The 16,765-nt window shown below is 49.9% G+C and overlaps 9 protein-coding genes across 9 annotated transcripts in view, besides 2 other annotated features; 6 read left to right on the forward strand and 3 right to left on the reverse strand.

Annotated features, from left to right (window-relative positions):
• The window catches only part of METBIDRAFT_202541 (uncharacterized protein), a 1,540-nt gene extending 1,058 nt beyond the window's left edge, over positions 1-482 (forward strand). The window contains exon 2 of the mRNA XM_018854947.1: positions 1-482. Within this exon, the coding sequence (XP_018711176.1) occupies positions 1-372 (372 nt within the window). The 3' untranslated portion in view covers positions 373-482.
• Positions 483-1,867: 1,385 nt separating this feature from the next.
• Positions 1,868-1,885: a sequence feature (Protein overlapping with rRNA (METBIDRAFT_78972, OBA20655.1) was converted to a misc_feature.).
• A 42-nt stretch (positions 1,886-1,927) lies between these two features.
• Positions 1,928-2,101: a sequence feature (Protein overlapping with rRNA (METBIDRAFT_78972, OBA20655.1) was converted to a misc_feature.).
• Positions 2,102-2,476: 375 nt separating this feature from the next.
• On the forward strand, positions 2,477-4,266 carry METBIDRAFT_230268 (uncharacterized protein; the record flags this gene model as incomplete). Its single annotated transcript, XM_018855245.1, has 4 exons — positions 2,477-2,616; positions 3,189-3,456; positions 3,516-3,784; positions 3,846-4,266. The coding sequence occupies 4 exons, from the start codon at positions 2,477-2,479 to the stop codon at positions 4,165-4,167; spliced, it is 999 nt and encodes a 332-aa protein (XP_018711178.1). The 3' UTR covers positions 4,168-4,266.
• Positions 4,267-4,338: 72 nt separating this feature from the next.
• METBIDRAFT_32626 (uncharacterized protein) lies at positions 4,339-5,403 on the reverse strand. The gene has a single exon (XM_018856104.1). The coding sequence runs from the start codon at positions 5,076-5,078 to the stop codon at positions 4,839-4,841; it is 240 nt and encodes a 79-aa protein (XP_018711179.1). The 5' UTR covers positions 5,079-5,403; the 3' UTR covers positions 4,339-4,838.
• A 1,912-nt stretch (positions 5,404-7,315) lies between these two features.
• Positions 7,316-9,235, forward strand: TRM1 (tRNA (guanine26-N2)-dimethyltransferase; the record flags this gene model as incomplete). The annotated part of the gene is made up of 2 exons (XM_018857625.1): positions 7,316-7,580; positions 7,860-9,235. 2 exons carry the CDS (start codon positions 7,316-7,318, stop codon positions 9,233-9,235), a joined length of 1,641 nt encoding a protein of 546 aa, XP_018711180.1.
• A 187-nt stretch (positions 9,236-9,422) lies between these two features.
• On the reverse strand, positions 9,423-10,192 carry METBIDRAFT_202573 (uncharacterized protein). Its single transcript, XM_018854949.1, has one exon. It carries the CDS (start codon positions 10,004-10,006, stop codon positions 9,611-9,613), a length of 396 nt encoding a protein of 131 aa, XP_018711181.1. The 5' UTR covers positions 10,007-10,192; the 3' UTR covers positions 9,423-9,610.
• Positions 10,193-11,472: 1,280 nt separating this feature from the next.
• On the forward strand, positions 11,473-12,377 carry METBIDRAFT_202570 (uncharacterized protein). Its single transcript, XM_018854948.1, has one exon. The coding sequence runs from the start codon at positions 11,726-11,728 to the stop codon at positions 12,239-12,241; it is 516 nt and encodes a 171-aa protein (XP_018711182.1). The 5' UTR covers positions 11,473-11,725; the 3' UTR covers positions 12,242-12,377.
• An 802-nt stretch (positions 12,378-13,179) lies between these two features.
• Positions 13,180-14,184, forward strand: CCE1 (cruciform cutting endonuclease; the record flags this gene model as incomplete). Its single annotated transcript, XM_018854243.1, has 1 exon — positions 13,180-14,184. The coding sequence occupies one exon, from the start codon at positions 13,180-13,182 to the stop codon at positions 14,182-14,184; it is 1,005 nt and encodes a 334-aa protein (XP_018711183.1).
• Positions 14,185-14,335: 151 nt separating this feature from the next.
• METBIDRAFT_44173 (phosphopantothenoylcysteine decarboxylase complex subunit) lies at positions 14,336-15,514 on the reverse strand (the record flags this gene model as incomplete). The annotated part of the gene is made up of 1 exon (XM_018857754.1): positions 14,336-15,514. The coding sequence occupies one exon, from the start codon at positions 15,512-15,514 to the stop codon at positions 14,336-14,338; it is 1,179 nt and encodes a 392-aa protein (XP_018711184.1).
• A 996-nt stretch (positions 15,515-16,510) lies between these two features.
• METBIDRAFT_202646 (uncharacterized protein) overlaps positions 16,511-16,765 on the forward strand; it is a 1,081-nt gene continuing 826 nt past the window's right edge. The window contains exon 1 of the mRNA XM_018854951.1: positions 16,511-16,714. Coding sequence (XP_018711185.1) covers positions 16,700-16,714 — 15 coding nt within the window. The 5' untranslated portion in view covers positions 16,511-16,699. The remainder of the gene's footprint in view (positions 16,715-16,765) is intronic.

The following is a 16,765-nucleotide window of genomic DNA, read 5'->3' on the forward strand; positions in this document are numbered from 1 at the left end:
AATGTGTTCTGGGAATCCTGGGAGTGTGTTCTGGGAAGCCTGGGAGTGTGTTCTGGGAATCCTGGGAATGTGTTCTGGGAATCCTGGGAATGTGTTCTGGGAATCCTGGGAGTGTGTTCTGGGAAGCCTGGGAGTGTGTTCTGGGAATGTCTTTTGAGAATGTCTTCTAGGAATGTGTTCTGGGAATCCTGGGAGTGTGTTCTGGGAATTCCGGGAATGTGTTCTGGGAATCCTGGGAATGTCTTCTGGGTACTCTGGGCTCATGCTTCTGGTGTGGCATACTCTACTGTGGCTGATTTCATACACAATGTCCGTAACGAACTCACTCCCAAGCAGATCTGGTCGACTGTGCAGATATATGTACGCTCTTAAAGGATGATACCTTGGCTCTTACGGTACAAATCATGAGTGCTAAGATTCTACTCAACTTGGTGAAGAGAATCATGAGATTGCCCAGTAAGCTTGAAGACAGGCATTTGTTCATGATGCTAATCTGGCTTCTTGGATTTCGTCTACAAGGATCATTGAGCCCGGCGTGAATAATAACATGTCTTTATTCAAGTTGATGTTTACTGCCTGAATTAGTTGGATATGCTGGTTGTTCCCTTGATGATGTGTTTCCCCAAATCGAACAGTAGTGTCGAAGAACGATTAGGAAAGAGCGAAAAGTATCACAATCAAGCAAAAACATTCAGTGAAAATTCCTCGCAGAGTCAAGGTTTTATGGACATACAATACGTTGTATTTTAGTGGCTTGTATTTCGTAGCACACTCGAATGGATTGTAGAAACAGTATTTTGAATGTCCTTTTGGATGAGTCTGGATAAAAAAAAACTTTTGTCATCATGGTCTAAGCGTGCTTCCCCCTCCTAATTCTGCCTTCTTATCAAGTTGAGTGTTTTCGGGTGACATTGACCAGAAAGGAATGTCTAACTGATATAAGCTTTTCAGACTTTATACTGCGAAGTGGTTCAAGGTGAATCATAGCTAGAATTGATTACTCTCTAACAGAATTCTACAATGCCTCCACCATCAGCACCTGAATTAGCAAGTTTCGATGTGTAGTCGCCAACATATGGCATATAAATTAATCACCTGGGGTGCTGTTCCGATGACAATTTTCGAAATGCACTCGCAAACGCCCTGATAAGTACTTGGCAACCCACCGGTCGTTTCGTTCGACATCTGTTGGATCCTTATTTGTGTCCGCTTGCTTTTCAAATTTCGTGCCTATGTTCTTGTGTGCCTGTCCCAAGGTCTCCACTTCGTATACCTTATAATTCAGACAAGACTGAAGGCTCTCTTTCAATTGGAGCCGGTGCAGCTAATGCCCGTCTATTAGTTTGGACCACCCGTTCATTCAATGATGTCAGTGTTTTGTCGGGCTCGTCATCAGTACGACTTGGCATGAAAGTAAATCCTTCCTGTGGATTTTCAAGGACCGTCGTAGGCGCACCGGAAAATCAATAAATGATTGTTCTTCCAGCCATAAAACCCCATCTCTGGTTAATCCATCCAGGGTCATAAGCTGTTAGAAGAAAAAGAAAACTTCTTCCAGGGCCCGCGCCGACGTCTCCGCATTCAGCTACGTTACCGTGAAACTCCATATCCAAGTTCTGGAATATTAACCAGATTCCCTTTCCCTCGACCCTCTGAAAAGTAAGGGAGTTAAATCGGGTTTAACTTAGAGGTTAAGATCGACTAGCCCATGCTCATCTGCTGTTGACATGGAACCTTTCCCCACTTCAGTCAAAGCTCTCATTTGAATATTTTCTACTACCACCAAGATCTGCACTAGAGGCAGTTCGACCCAGATTCACATCCAAGGCTTCGTCACTACCTCCACGCCTGCCTACTCCAAACAACAATGTATTGTTTGGGCGAAGTATAAGTAACACGCTTAAGCGCCATCCATTTTCAGGGCTAGTTCATTCGGCCGGTGAGTTGTTACACACTCCTTAGCGGATTCCGACTTCCATGGCCATCGTCCGGCTGTCTAGATGAACTAACACCTTTTGTGGTGTCTGATGAGCGTGTATTCTGGCACTTTAACTTTACGTTCGGTTCATCTCGCATCGCCAGTTCTGCTTACCAAAAATGACCCACTAAAAGCTCTACATTCATGCCTACCTTTAATTCAAAACGGAAAGCTTCTTACATATTTAAAGTTTGAGAATACGCTAAAACTATTTCGCCCCGAGACGTCTAATCATTCGCTTTACCTCATAAAACTGTTTGGAACGAACGATTTCAGTCTCAAACGCAAAATTCACTACATTTTGATAAAACACATTCGAAAATCAAATAAAGTGCAAGAGGCTGATGTTAAACTTGCAACTAAATGGTATAGCTTCAAAATTGATGATCAAGTAGCTATGGATATGGGCTTCTCAAATGATCAATACCGGAGGAAGAATCACCTGAAGAAGGTGCGGCAAGTCTGTGGAACAGTGGTCCAAATTTAACTGATGACAATATGGGCATTGATTCCGATGAGCCACCTTCAGGAAATGTGATTGACCCAATGAGAGTCGAGGATATATTCAGCATAGAGGATCTCTCGTCTATATCCGTGTCTTCAGTTTCAGCGAATTCAGATCTCCTCAAAGACGCAAGGTATCTTTTCCGCACATTAATGACCTATCTCAAATCCGTTGCTTTTGGTCCCAAGAATTAATTGGGTGAATCCAGCTATGAAAGGAAAAGAAAAGTGAAAGTATTGGACATATACTCCAAAAGGTTTCCAGATACCACATCGTGTCGAAACTGGGGCCGTCCCCTCCTGTTAATCACGACCTGGATGATTTTCTTTCTCGTGGATTCCCCTATTAAATAAATCGTCCTCTTGATACCCATCTTCCATTGCTCGAATTGTTCAACCACCATATTGACGAGCGAGTGTTAGATGCCTGTCCATTGGAGAGCGGCCAGGGAATGTATATTTGTGCGGCATTGACTGGGAACACTTGAGAGATTGCTCGATGACGATTATAGAGCGCTTGCAAATGCACGTTTACTGGAGCTTCCACTTACGGTGCTTTTGATTATAGTGTTGGTAATGGAGCTTTATTATGGAGCTTTTGATTATAGTGTTTATGAAGCTCTTGATGATGGTGCTTTCGATCATGGTGCATATAATTATAGTGCTTTTACTGACAGTGTACTACTTAGAATGCTTCCACTCGTAGTGATTCTATTCATATTGCTTCTATAAATAGTGCCTTTGATTATAGTGCTTTCACTAATAGTGTTTTTGAATACAGTATTTCTGCTTATGTTGCTTCTACTTATGTTGCTTCTGCTGAAAGTGCTTCTACTTATGAATCTTCTGCTAATAGTGCTTCCAATCATATTGTTTCTACTTATATTATTTCTACTCATAGTGCTTCTACTTATATTGCTTGTACTGAGAGTGACTCTACCAGTAGTGCCTTTAATCATAATGCGTTTAATGACGTGCTTCTAAACATATTGCCCTTACTAATAGTGACTCTACTAGTAGTGCTAATAATTAGAGTGCTTTTGATTGCATTGCTTTTGATTATGGTACTTTTGATGATGGTGCTTTTAAATATAGTGCTCTTGGTGATGGTGATTTTGGTTATGGTGCTTTTGAATATAGTGCGTTTGAGTATAGTGCTTTTAGAAACAGTGATTCTACTCATAGTGTTTCTAGGAGTAGTGTTTTTAATAATAGCGCTTTTAATAATAGTGCGTTTACTGATGGTGCTTCTTCTAATACTGCTTTCAATTACGTGCTTCTAATCATATGGCTTCCAATCATGTTGCTTATACTAATAGTGTCTCTACTAGTAGTGGTTTGATTAATGTGCTTCTAATAATAGTGCTTCCAATCAGAGTGCTTCTACTTATATCTCTACTACTAATAGTGCTTTCAATCACATTGCATCTACTAAGAGTGCTTCTTTTCATAGTGCTTATACTTTTATTGATTCTGCTTATATTACTTCTACTCATAGTGCCTCTACTCATATCCTTTGTACTAAAAGTGCCTTTGTTTTTAGCGCTTCCAATAATAGCGCTTCTACTCATGGTGCTTCTGCTTGTATTGCTTCTATGGATATTGCTTCTATGGATATTGCTTCTACTTATATTGCTTCTTCTCATGGCGCTTCTATCTCAATGTTCTTCTCATATTGCCAATAGAGTGAGCGTGTAGCGTCTGACTCCAATATACTTGATAAGCATGCCTCAAAGAGTGCCGAAGGGACGTCCAGTGGAGATTGCTCACTACTAGCAGATGTGATTTGATCATTGAATGATTATCCAAGAAAGGCAAACAACGAGTGCACCAAATAGTGCTTTACAGAAGGGGGCGTGACATAAACGTGCATGGTATAGGAGTACAAGACATGACAAACTTGCATGGTATGGGAGTACAAGACATGACAAACGTGCATAGTATAGGAGTACAAGACATGACATAGAGTGTATTATAAAGTATGATATGGCGCCTTGGAACTCCACATTATTGCTCAGTGACGCGGGCTTGACCCATAGTGCCAAAGCCTAGATTGAGTAAACTAGTAGTAGACCAGCATTGCTTCATGGCCGCTTGTCAACAAATAACCACCTTCATCAAAATGCCCACATCAAACCTTGGGATTCGTGCTTTTGGATCCGAACCGGCATTTTCTGTAGATTTACAACTCAAGAAGCGTCGACAATCATCACTTTTCGTGCTTTCGTGCTTTCGTGCTTTCGTGCTTTCGTGCTTTCGTGCTTTCGTGCTTTCGTGCTTTCGTGCTTTCGTGCTTTCGTGCTTTCGTGCTTTCGTTCTTTCGTTCTTTCGTTCTTTCGTGCATTATCGTGCTGGTTCAAAACCACCAGTTGGCGAATCTTCGCCACATGATATGGGCGCTTTTACGGCCCAAAAACTTGCCCAAGAGCGGAAAAATCACAAACCTTACAAGCTCAGTGATTTGCTCTATACTAGCCTCCCAGTGCCGTTGCGCCAGGAGATCGTACTCAGAGTCCGACTCAGAGTAATAGTCCGAATCTTCCTCCATATGGTACTCGTAATGTGGATTCGATTCGTGTAGTAGGCCAGCAGACATTTCAAAAACTGGTCAGGCTCAGGTGGGTTTAGGTTTTTAAGATGGGACGGGTTGCTGGAGAAGAGGCAACTCAAGATGGAGTAAACGATATCTCACAAAGGTCCTAGTGAATCGATATTGTCTGGGGCAGGGTCGGACGGCGGGTCACGTGACCTGGAATTGTCCTATGTTTAAAACAGGTCAGGGCAGGCGTCAAGCCCAAGAGTTATGCTGGGTCATTGTTATTGACTCTGAATTCCTTTTTTGTGGACTCTGGCTTTCATTTCTGGATGGCAAAGAATCCTCTCATGACTCTGTCTTTTGAGGTAGTTCAAAGAGGCCAAAGAACAATATAGACTTGGTAGTTAGGGATTACTGAAGACGTGCGGAAAAACGCGTGAGGTCTTGAAGAATACAATCTCGTGCTGCTGATGGTCTTGTTTCGAGCTGGACCATCTGCTGTGGAGTTCTAGCGTTGTTTACTATATAGGATCTCCAGTGGAATCATGAGTTTATATCTATCAGACCGGTGCTTTGCTAATTTCGGAAGTAAGTGCAGGGCCATAAACTGAACATGAGTCAGAAGGCTACAGGAGACATCGGAAACCAGGGATATGGAACAAGCATACGTGCGTATGCGAGACAGCTTGGGCTGGGTATTCAAGCCAAAGATTTAGTGAGAAATGGAGTAGCAACTGTGTGAGTATTAGAGGGGGAGAATATCGATGAGATGAAAGTGGCGAATGTGAAGGAAAGAAAGAGGGAGGAATACAGTACTATCATCACAGCAAAGTATTATCATTGAGTACATCACCATTTTTATGATATAGTATTTATCATAAAAACACATCATAATACATCGCCATCATAATGCAGTCTTCATCATAGTTCATAACCATCTTTGGATTATACCGTCATTAGAATACACCATCATTATGATACACCAGCACTATGATACACCATCATTGGAATACACCATCATTAGAATACACCATCATTAGAATACACCATCATTATGATATACCATCATTAGAATACACCAGCATTATAATACACCATCATTACAATACACCATCATTGGAATAAATCATCATTACAATACACCATCATTGGAATAAACCATCATTATAATACACCACCATTATAATTCATCCTCATCACAACACTATCATTAAGATACACCACTGTCACGATAAAGCGCCACCGCACCATCTCTTAACATATTGTTGAGGAATAGAGGACTAACTTTGTGAGTATTAGAGAAGGAGAATATTGATGAAAACAGAAAGAGGAATAATATTGATGACCAGGAAACAGGAAGGATGATGAGTGAACAAATGAATGTTGATGAGCATAGAAGAGGAAAAAATTATAAAAACAGAAGAGAAATATCACCACCGGCAAAAGAAGGAGGACAAACGAGAACAGGACTATAATTATCCATGAGCCGCTTAATTATCAGGCCCCGCGTCGCGCCGCGCCCTGCCCTGAGAAATTTAGCATCTCTAGTACCCCAGCCTCTTTGTCCCAAATAGTCGTACGTCACTCTGGAAGCTAGAACTGAGAGTTATATGTCGCCTGGCACACGTCCTTGAACATAAGCGGAAGAGGGGTTCTTTAACAAAACAAAAAAAAAAACGGGTCTCTCTGAGAAAGTGCGCCGGAAGTCGAACACAAACTCCCTTTTTTTGCTCACCACCTGGCTGACTGGGCCCAAATACTACGAAGTGGTCATCTTGTGCCAAGGCACAAAATAACCGGTCCGCCAATTCAGAATTATCTGTCCAACATCTAGGGGGCTGTATCTATACGGCGGGACCTGGGTCAGTTTAAAATAGGCTCCCCATTTTTGGGGCCCCAAGCCGGCGCCTAAATCGCACCATCATAGGGGGCCGACAAAAATGGCTGCAAAAGTGGCTCCATGGGCCGCGCACAAACTAGGCCCATCTGGCGCCAAAACTCGCGGCTCTCCACGCCGCTCTGCAGTGGCCAAAAAGTGCACCGCGCCATATTTGCGCCGCACCAAACCAGACATATGACGGCCCCTTCCAATCCGTCAAAGAATCCAAGACAGCCGCCAGGCACCATAACCGCCAGGCACCCCACCCCTGGAAATTGCGGCCCCGAAAATCCCCGGCCCCTGGAACTCTCATCCCCTCGAAACCGACATGCCCGGTACCTGCATACAGCCGCTCTTCCGGCCCCAGGCCCTGGGCCCCAAGGCCAGCCATCGCACCGCACCTCTTCTCCTCCGCCCCATGCTCACCAGACTAGCGTCCAAATTGCCCCGAGCCACACGCCATTTCGCCAGCATGTCTGTCAACCCCGAGGATTTCACCGTTGTCAAGGAGGGCAAGGCCACCATTTTGGCGCCCAAGGAGGACAAAGTCTTCTACAACCCGATCCAGCAGTTCAACCGCGACTTGTCGGTGATGGCCATCCGTGCGTGGCTGAATCAGTACCTAGAGTCCCGGGCCGGTGAGAAGGAGCTCCGGGGCAAGCGGCGGCGGCCCAATGGGGCGCGTGCAAGTGGCTCTGTGCAAGGAACGGCCGAAGGTGAAAAGGCCACGGAAGACGGCGCAGAGGGAGGAGACAAGGCGGCCGAAAGTCCCGCTGAAGTCGCCGGCACGGCCGGAAACGGCAACGAAGTGGCCGCAACTGCCGAAAAAATTGATGAAGTGGCTGCAACCGCCGCAAGACCCACCGAAACCTCTGCAAAACCCACCGAAACCTCTGCAAAACCCACCGAAACCTCTGCAAAACCCACCGAAACCTCTGCAAGCCCCGCCTCGCCCGCCCCAGCAACGCCCTACATGCGCATCCTCGAGGGCCTCTCCGCGACCGGGCTCCGCGCCGTGCGCTACGGCCACGAAATCCCCGGCGTGGCGCAGGTCGTGGCCAACGACTTGTTGCCCGAAGCCGTGCGCTCCATCAACCGCAGCGCTGCATACAACGGGCTCCAGGAAACCGTCGTGGGCCACCAGGGCGATGCCATCAAGTACATGGGCTCGCTCGCGGACGCCGACAGGTTCCACGTTGTGGACTTGGACCCCTACGGCACCGCGGCGCCGTTCCTCGACAGCGCCGTGCAGCTGGTGCGGGATCACGGGCTCCTCTTGGTCACGTGCACGGACGCCGGCGTGTTGGCCGGCAACGGGTACCCCGAGAAGTGCTTTGCGTTGTACGGCGGCAACAACTTGGGCAACACGCCCATGGGCCTGGAGCTGAACCACGAGGCCGGGCTCCGGCTCATGTTGGGCGCGATCGCCGCGGCCGCGGCGCGCTACAAGAAGTGCATCGAGCCGGTGTTGAGCTTGAGCATCGACTACTACTTCCGCGTGTTTGTGCGTGTGACCACCAGCCCGCTCCAGGTCAAGCGCTTGGCGCTGCAGACCATGCTTGCATACCACTGCGTAGGGTGTGGCGAGATCATCGAGCAGCGGCTCGGGCGCGTGGCGGACAAGCGGTTCCAGACGCCGCGTATCGCGGCCGTTCCGGGCGAAAACTGCCGTTTCTGCGCTCGGCCGTTCCACGTGGCGGGCCCGATGTGGGGCGGCCCGCTCCACGACGCGGCGTTCATCGACGAGGTGCTCCGCATCAACTCCGAGGCGTCTGCGGCGGTGTACGGCACGCGCGAGCGCATCAAGGGCATGCTTACATTGGCGCGCCACGAGTTGCCGCAGCCGTTCTATTTCAACTTGAACCAGCTCTGCAGCTTCATGAGGGCGCCGCCCGTGTCCATCGACGAGTTCACGCGGGCCGCGGGCAACTTGGGCCACCGTGTGTCGTTGACGCACGCCAAGAAGAACTGCGTCAAGACCGACGCGCCGTGGGAGCTGGTGCTCCAGATCATCGTGGCCTGGTTGCGCCGCAGCAACACGCGGCTCTTGGCCGAGCTGCGCGCGAGGTTGGCGGCGGAGACTTTCGACGACAAGAAGCTGAAGTTGCAGACCAAGATCGCCAGCCTCGAGGCCGACTTGGGCGCCAGTGCCAACTTGACCAACGGCATGGTGGGGGCCCGTATCTTGGAGACGGTGACGCCGAACGCGGCCGTGGACTTTGACACTGCCAACGAGCAGAGTGACTCCGTTGCACGCTTGCGCCGCTTGAAGATGGTGCGTTACCAGGAAAACCCGACCAAGGACTGGGGGCCCAAGTCGCGTCCGTCTAAGAAGTAGATGATGGCATGTTTGAAACGGGATTGGTGCTCATTGAGAGGCGCTAGAGGGGCATTGCATACAATGCGCCATCTACAGTGGTCCCGAGAGACAGACAACACCGTGCACCGAAGAAAAGAGACAGTGCAAATGGTCGAGTACAGGAAAGCGTGTGCTGATGGCCTAGTAGAAACGCCCGGTTGGTTTTGCGCAAGAGGGCTTGTGCAAAAGCTTACACAACCTTTATACAAGAGCTTGTACAAGGTCTCGTGTACAGTCGGTCTCATAAGAGACCTCGCTTCAAGAAAAGCATTTCTGAATATAGACCACAAATCAGATATTGTGCTTGTTTCTGCTAGACAGAGTAGAAACGACCGTTGATCGAACCAATCCCCATCAAAGAGACAAGAGCTGGACCCGAGAGCAATCGACTCTTGGCATGGCACAAAATATCCGATGCAATGATCGATTCTTTAGGGCTTTGAACTTTGGGCAAACAGCCCATAGATGAATAGCGGTTTCTGAAGACACAACTGTCGTACACCAATATATTAGTCGACTAGAGGGCTGATAAGGTGTTTTCGGTATGGCCCGATTGCTGAAAATTGGTGAAAGCTGGTGAGCTGAATCAAAGGCAATGAGCATAAGTCTAGAGGGACGGCCCCAATGAAAATCTACTTTCGATTGAATTGTAGACGCCATCATTGTAACTGAAAAAAAAATAGACAACACATGAAACAGGCCGCATAAAAGAATAAAAAACTCCGGTGCAAGAAACGGCTGAATGGACATCGAAAAACACCCAGCTCTCGGATTAGTTCAACACATCTTTGCAATGAAAGTTGAGCCGCCCATTCCGTCAAGTAAGACTATTTCTGAGACGAAAAGCAAGAGAAAGCTTGCATCACAACAGAGGATACCCGGCCAGATGCGAAAAAAAGATTGACACGAATGGACACGTTCCATTCAAGGGCAAACAGAGGATGGCCAATTGTTGCGAACAACTGAAGCCACGACAGGACCAGATGAAAACGTCCACAGCTCGGTAAGGGAGACGACGCCCTACAGTCTTTGGGGCAGTCAGTGAGAAGGGTGTTTTGAGGACACGGAAAGAGCACTGGCCACTTGCGGAGGAAGGAGGACGGTGACAAATACCGAAGGCGGAATGTCGAACCCGTGGTACACCATGTGGCTGACGCCAATGGAAAGAGTGCTGGCCGCCCGCAAACGAGAGCACGGCTCGGACAACACACTACAGGCAGACGCTCGGAAAAATATAAATATTATTTCTATACAACGAGGAAATTACAACAACATGGCAACACCGGCAGCAGCGGCGACACCGAAAACACCAGCACCAACCATTTGGGAGGCGCCGGCGGCAGCAGTGGAAGAGGTGCTGTTGGAGTGGTTGGAGCCGTTGGAGGAGTTGGCGGCGGAGACAGCAGAGGCAGCAGCCAAAGCGAGGACAATAGACTTGAGTTGCATTTTAACGAATGGGTTATTGATGGAAGAAAAAAAACACCCTGGCTCTTGGGGAGGGGCGGCTGCCGCGTATTTATATATTGAGCGGACTCATTACTTTTTTTTGGAATTATGGTATGCGCGCCCGCTGCATGTGACACGCCTCACCTTTTTCGGGCGCCGCCATGCACGTACCAGGCAGGACAAAAGAAAAGAAAAGAGTACGCCGAGCAATAGGCGCCGCACCCTGGCAGAACATACACGGGGCTTATTCGAGCACCCGTCTCCTGGCTAAGTAGCCAGTGGCCGCCAGCGTTTTTGGAAACACCAAGGTATTCACACAGTGGAGATTCCCTCGGATGTTTCCAGTCTTCGGTGCTGTGAGTTTCTTTTTCTTTTGTTGCTGCTGTAAATACTTGAGGACTCACACACGGGGCGGCGCTGGCCGCAGCTTCGCAGCCATACCATAGTCTGGCCCCGGTCTGCCATGCATGTGTAGAAAACAAAACCACAGGCGTTTCGTAGTATTCTAAAGCAAGCATGTTTGGAACTATCCGGAATCCCCCTGATTATGCGACATGTCATAATCTTTCCAGATGGCCTACTCGGTTCTTTCCGCAAGGACAGCGGGTATATAAAAGTGCACGGCCTTCCCGATTTATTCTGCCAGCGCTATTTTTGGTAGTGGCCTTTTTTTGCCTGACTCCATCATGACTTGAGTCATCTTCATATCTAAATACAGGTGTTCAGGAATTTGGATGTGAAAGAAACCAAGCGTTCCAGATCACGTGTTTGTGTGCCGCCCAAGAAAACACTGGTTTTGTGACCGATCCCGTGTACCAACTGACAGAGACAAGGGCAGATTCCTCCTTCCTCTCGCCTTGACTTATTGGAAGCCTTCAGCCAGAAAACACGATTCATATTGGACTCGGCGTTGGCCCTCTAGTATGAGCCGGTCAGTTAAACGGCTTGGCCGCACTCGAGGCTGTAAAAATTGGCCATGCATTGGGCCTTTTGTCATATGCTGCAAGTGATGGATTTCTCTAAATGCCCCGCGTATACTGGCGCTCTGCGGGACATTTCTCGGCAAGACACGTGTGTTATACAAACGGTTCGTGTGAAGCCGACACGAAAAACAAACTCTCTGCGCTTCTATACATCATTTCCTGCCGCGAAAAATCGAATGTGGTATGCGTTTGGTCAAATAACGGGGGATGCCGGAAAGAAGATCCTGCCAGTGCCCACTTTGTGGGGATGATCGTAGAGTGGCTCCTATATTTAGAAGCCGGGGAAGCAGGCTTAGGTAGCGCAAGTAACACGCGGGGCGTTTGGCGACGAATACAGGAAAAGCGTATTGTGACATGCAGTCCAAGGCGTGCCACACAGGCCCAGCCGCGTAGACTACCGCTGCGGGGGGCGGCGACAGTCGTCGCAAGCGAAGAGCACTTCTTGACTAAACAATCCATGCAAACCCGTGTGTCTATGCCGACAAAGCGAACTCACCAATTCCCTGCGCCCTCTTTCATTTTCACACACCTTCTCCCAGGCCACGGCCGCCGTTGACTAGTGTGCAGGATGTACACGGAGGACCGTCCCTTGGCAAAACTGCCCCCACGTATCGTACGAGTTTTGGCTGTTGAAGGATAGATCTTTTGTTCACTGGTTGTGCTCCACGCTTTAAGCTAGATGCATCCGCCTGTTCTGCTCGGTAATTTTTTGATGTCTAGTGCGGACCCCTTGCAGGACCCCATGGATTACGAAGCCTCGGAGGCTCGCAAGCTAGAGCCTCGAGTACTTAAGCCTCAGGCCCCAGTTCTGAGCACGCCCCAAGGCATATGCAGACCACCTCTTTAAAAGGACCTACTCTGATGCTCTTTTGCAGCTCACGTATATTAAGGAGTCAAGTTAAGCGGACCAGACTTTTTCAGCGGGTTCAGAAAAAACTGTGGCTGCCCAAAACCGTGGTTCGTACCGTGGTGCAGACTCTTGGCAAAACGCGTACACAGGCCTGGTTTTACGAGATGAAAAATCAGGTCTCAGGAACGCGTCTGCCCAATCGGGAATAAATAGCACTGGGTCAGCAGAGAACAGACCTTGATCAGAAGCGAGATGATACATCCGACATGATACATCGAGAAAACTTATAAACAATAGGAGAAAAGGAAAGTTTGTGAGGGACTCGCAACCCCTCTCTCTTGCAATTCTTTGCTTGGGTAGAACGGCGTTCTTCAAAGGACTTTGCGAACCCGGGTCGCGCGACTCATGGCCCCCAATTAACAACTGAAAAAGGCAACCAGGAATTCTCCGGTGGGAGTTCAAGATTCCAATTGATCGGCTGTCAGGAAAACCTTGGTGACGTACTCGAGAGAGTCCAAAAAAGCTGTACTCCTTGCTATCTAAAGCGAGTCCAAACAGTCACCAACACGAGGTGTGCATAGTGACCTAGGCCAGGCCCTCTGCACTGTCTTTGACGATCTCTGTGCAAGATTTCGTATCTGCAAATGAACCTGCTCAGAATCAAAGACCTCCAAAGGCTAGCAACACACTGCGGCTATCGGACGGACGTAAGTAAACTGGGCCGTATAGCTGCCATTGCCGAGACCGGCGCTTTTTTCGAACGCGTCTTGGGCAACAGGCCCAATGAATCTCTTGATGTTCTTTCAGTCGACGTCGGGCTCAAGAACTTCTCCTATAGTAAGGTCTCGTACCAGCAAAACACCGCTGATATCAAGGAGTGGGCCGTCGTGAACCTCCACTCCAAATATGGCACCCCCGAGTACATCGACGAGGGCTCTTTGGTCGACCTGAAAGCGTACATGGCCAAGTTGGCTGTTAGCGTCGTAGACAACGTGCTCATATCCAGCCTGTGGGTTCCCAAAATCATCACCATCGAGAACCAAAGAACCAGGTCCAACTCGAGCAAGGCCACACTACCCAATGTCCTTTTGAATTTCACGTTCGAACACATGTTATATGCTGCCTTTGTGGCACGGCAAACCACCAACCCAGCGTACGAATCCCTGGTGGTGATGCCCATGAACGCCAACAAAATGGTCAGTTTCTGGCTCTCGCGCTATATCGCCAAAGGGTGCCCCTACTCGCCCTCGCGGTCCAAAACATATCGTAAAAACATGTTGTATGGGTGGCTTAAAGCACCCCACATCGCCCCCTTTGATATCTCTTCGTTTACCAACTTGTTGCCCGCGGACTTCCCGTCCATGGGCACGAATTTGCTGAACACCTCGCTTAGGCTGGCGTTGAATATCGAGCACAAGGGCGCGAAGGTCGATGATTTGGTAGATAGCTTGCTCTACAATCTCAGCATTGCCAGACAGATCTTCCACCACCAGGAGATCCAGACCCTCGCTGCCGCCCACGACAAAGATGGAATTCTCGCGAGGCTCGAGCAATGGGATGTGGAGCATCTCAAGTTCATCGAGCCGGTGTTGAATAGTAGTGATCTCTTCCTCGCCACGGAGTACCAGGATCATGTGTCCAAGAGCTAATGGCCAGCCTTCATATATAATATAGCATCATATACAACAATCTTGACTTCTTCACGCATGAGCTCTGCAAATGTCTCGCATTCTTTCAGGCATCAATGACAGGCAGTTATTCACTGAACGGTCCGGTGCATGATCATCTTTGGGCAAACTTCTAATCCTTTTGACGCAAATCCGGGCCTTTCTCTTCTTCCTCGTCGGCAGGGCCAAAAACGCCATCGTCGGCGTCTCGAGATTTGCTCCCAGTGTCACACTGTTCACCACTATTATCATTGTCGTCGTCATCGTCATCATCGTCATCGTCGTCATCGTCATCATCGTCGTCATCGTCGTCATCATCTTCTTCATCATCATCGTGATTCTTATCTTCGTCATCTTCGTCGCCATCTTCATCATCCCTTTCGTCAAGTGACAAAGGCACTCCCTCCACCGCCTGTCTCTCTGCAAAAATCGCCTTGATTCTTTTTCTCATAGTGTCCACGATATCCAGCCATTCCCTCATGCCACCCATGCCGATGTCTCCACAAACCAAGACCTTTTCGACGGGTTTCAAGATTTCCATTCCAAACCCTTCTTCGTTTGACGCTAGGACCTTCAACTGCTTGCTAGTCAACGGGTGTGTATACATGAACGTGTTCATTGCGGGTGCAACTAAGACAGGCTTTGTCGGAGCAGATACTCCCCCAACACCCTGTAGCACACCCCAGGACCTCACTATGGACGTGAGCAAGTTGTCCGATATTCCGTTGGCGATTTTGGCTAGAGTGTTGGCGCTGAGGGGGGCCAAGAGCATGATATCTGCCCATTTACGCAACTCATTATGCAAAATCGTCCTTTCGTGCGGGTTCTTTTGCTTCTTGAGCTCGCCGGTGGACAGCACGGGTGCTGGGTTCAAGTTCCACTCTAGGAAATTGGCCCACTCGTCCTCGTCTCTCCAGATCTTGACGTCCTTCCGTATCTTCAACCCCCTTAGGAAGTGGCCCGCGCACTTGGTGACGACCAACTGGACCGAGATCTTGCTAGTTCCGAAGATCTGGAAGAGCCTGTCGATAATCAACGGGACCTTGATTGTGGCAACACTGCCAGTACAGGCCAACAAGATATGGACTTTCTTGTCGTCCTCCTTCAACAAGAACTGCTGGAAAGGGACAGGCGGGCCCACGGGAGACGCAACGAGCGTTTTGATGGAGCTTTTTGTTTGGGAGTTCTTGCGCAGGATCGCAATCGGCTGGGAGCCCGCGTCGGAGCCTTGTCTGGAGCTGCGCGCAGACCACGTGGGCGCGATATCGGACGGGAAGGACGAGTGGGCGTTGCCGGGGATGGGCGAAGTCATGAACGAGGCGCCGGCGGAGGACACGGTGGACTTCGAGGGGGGCGGGGGCGAGGGCGAGAAGCGCGAGTCTAGACTGAACGGCTGGGCCAGGAGCGGCGAGTCTGCCAGGAGCGGGCTGTCGATGCGGGGCGCGGTGGACGCGGCAGCGCCGTCCGTCCTGGCGGCGACTTGGAACGCGAGCGCCGAGCCGGACCTGCTGGGCGCAGTGTTGTTTTCGGTCACGGACGTCTTTCTCAGCGGCGGCGTGTGGAACGAGCCCTGGCGGCTGGCGGGCGTCAAGTTGCCGCTCAGCGGCTGGGCCGAGATGGTGAAGCGGCGGCTTTTCTCGGACACGTCGGGGTCGCAGAACGACACGGACTGGCCCCGGGCCCGGTTGTCGCTGAGGAGAACCGTGTTGGCGGGGCGCACGGGCGTGGGGAGGAGGCACGAGGGCGTCGCGGGGCTGGCGGGCGCGTCTCGCTGCTGGTAGAGAGCCAGTCTGGGAGGGCCTGCCGGCTGCAGAATGGGGTCCGTGTTGCTGGTGTGGGGCGAGATGCTCTCGAAGTACGCGGGCAGCTCGTGGCCGCCGGTGTTTTTGGTGGTGATGAAGCCCTTTTGCAGCGGGTCGAGCAAGTGCGAGGGCACGGCCGCGATGTTGAGCCTCAGGAGATAGGGCTGTGTTTTGGCCGGGGGGTGTGTGGCGGGCGCCGGCGGGAACGACACCGGAGCTTCCGCCGGGTGGGTGGCGCTCCGGGGCAGGCCGGCGCGGGCCGGCGCGGGGGGCGACGCCGGGGCGGCTGTGTGTTTTTGTGTGTGGCTGGCGTCCATTTTGTGGCAGTGGTTTTGATGTTTCGGCAGGTCGAGAGGTGCACCGGCTATGCGGGGGTCGGTGTGGCTGCTTCCTGTGAGATCCGGGATCGGAGCCGGAGCTGTGGAGCGGGGGTTATGAAGCGGGAGTTATGGAGCGGGAGTTGACAAGTCGGGGTTGACGAGTCAGGGCGACGTTGCAAGTTTGAGGGTGAAGCTCAAAGATGTGAGGTCGGGATGGACAGGAGGCTGTGGGATCGAAGTTGACAAGGTCGAAAAGTTGACAGTTGTGGCGATGTTGTAAGATCGAAGGCGGGACCTGAATCTGGAATGGGCAAGATCCAGGGTGGGGTCTCCGAGATCTTAAGTTGAACTTGAGACCGAAGCTGTAAATCCAGAATGGGCAGATCCAAGGTGATTCTCGAAGATCTTAGGTTGAAGTTGAGACCGAAGCTGTAAATCCAG

The sequence above is a fragment of the Metschnikowia bicuspidata genome, assembly GCF_001664035.1.
Source record: "Metschnikowia bicuspidata var. bicuspidata NRRL YB-4993 chromosome Unknown METBIscaffold_4, whole genome shotgun sequence".
NCBI classification, from domain to species: Eukaryota; Fungi; Ascomycota; class Pichiomycetes; order Serinales; family Metschnikowiaceae; genus Metschnikowia; species Metschnikowia bicuspidata.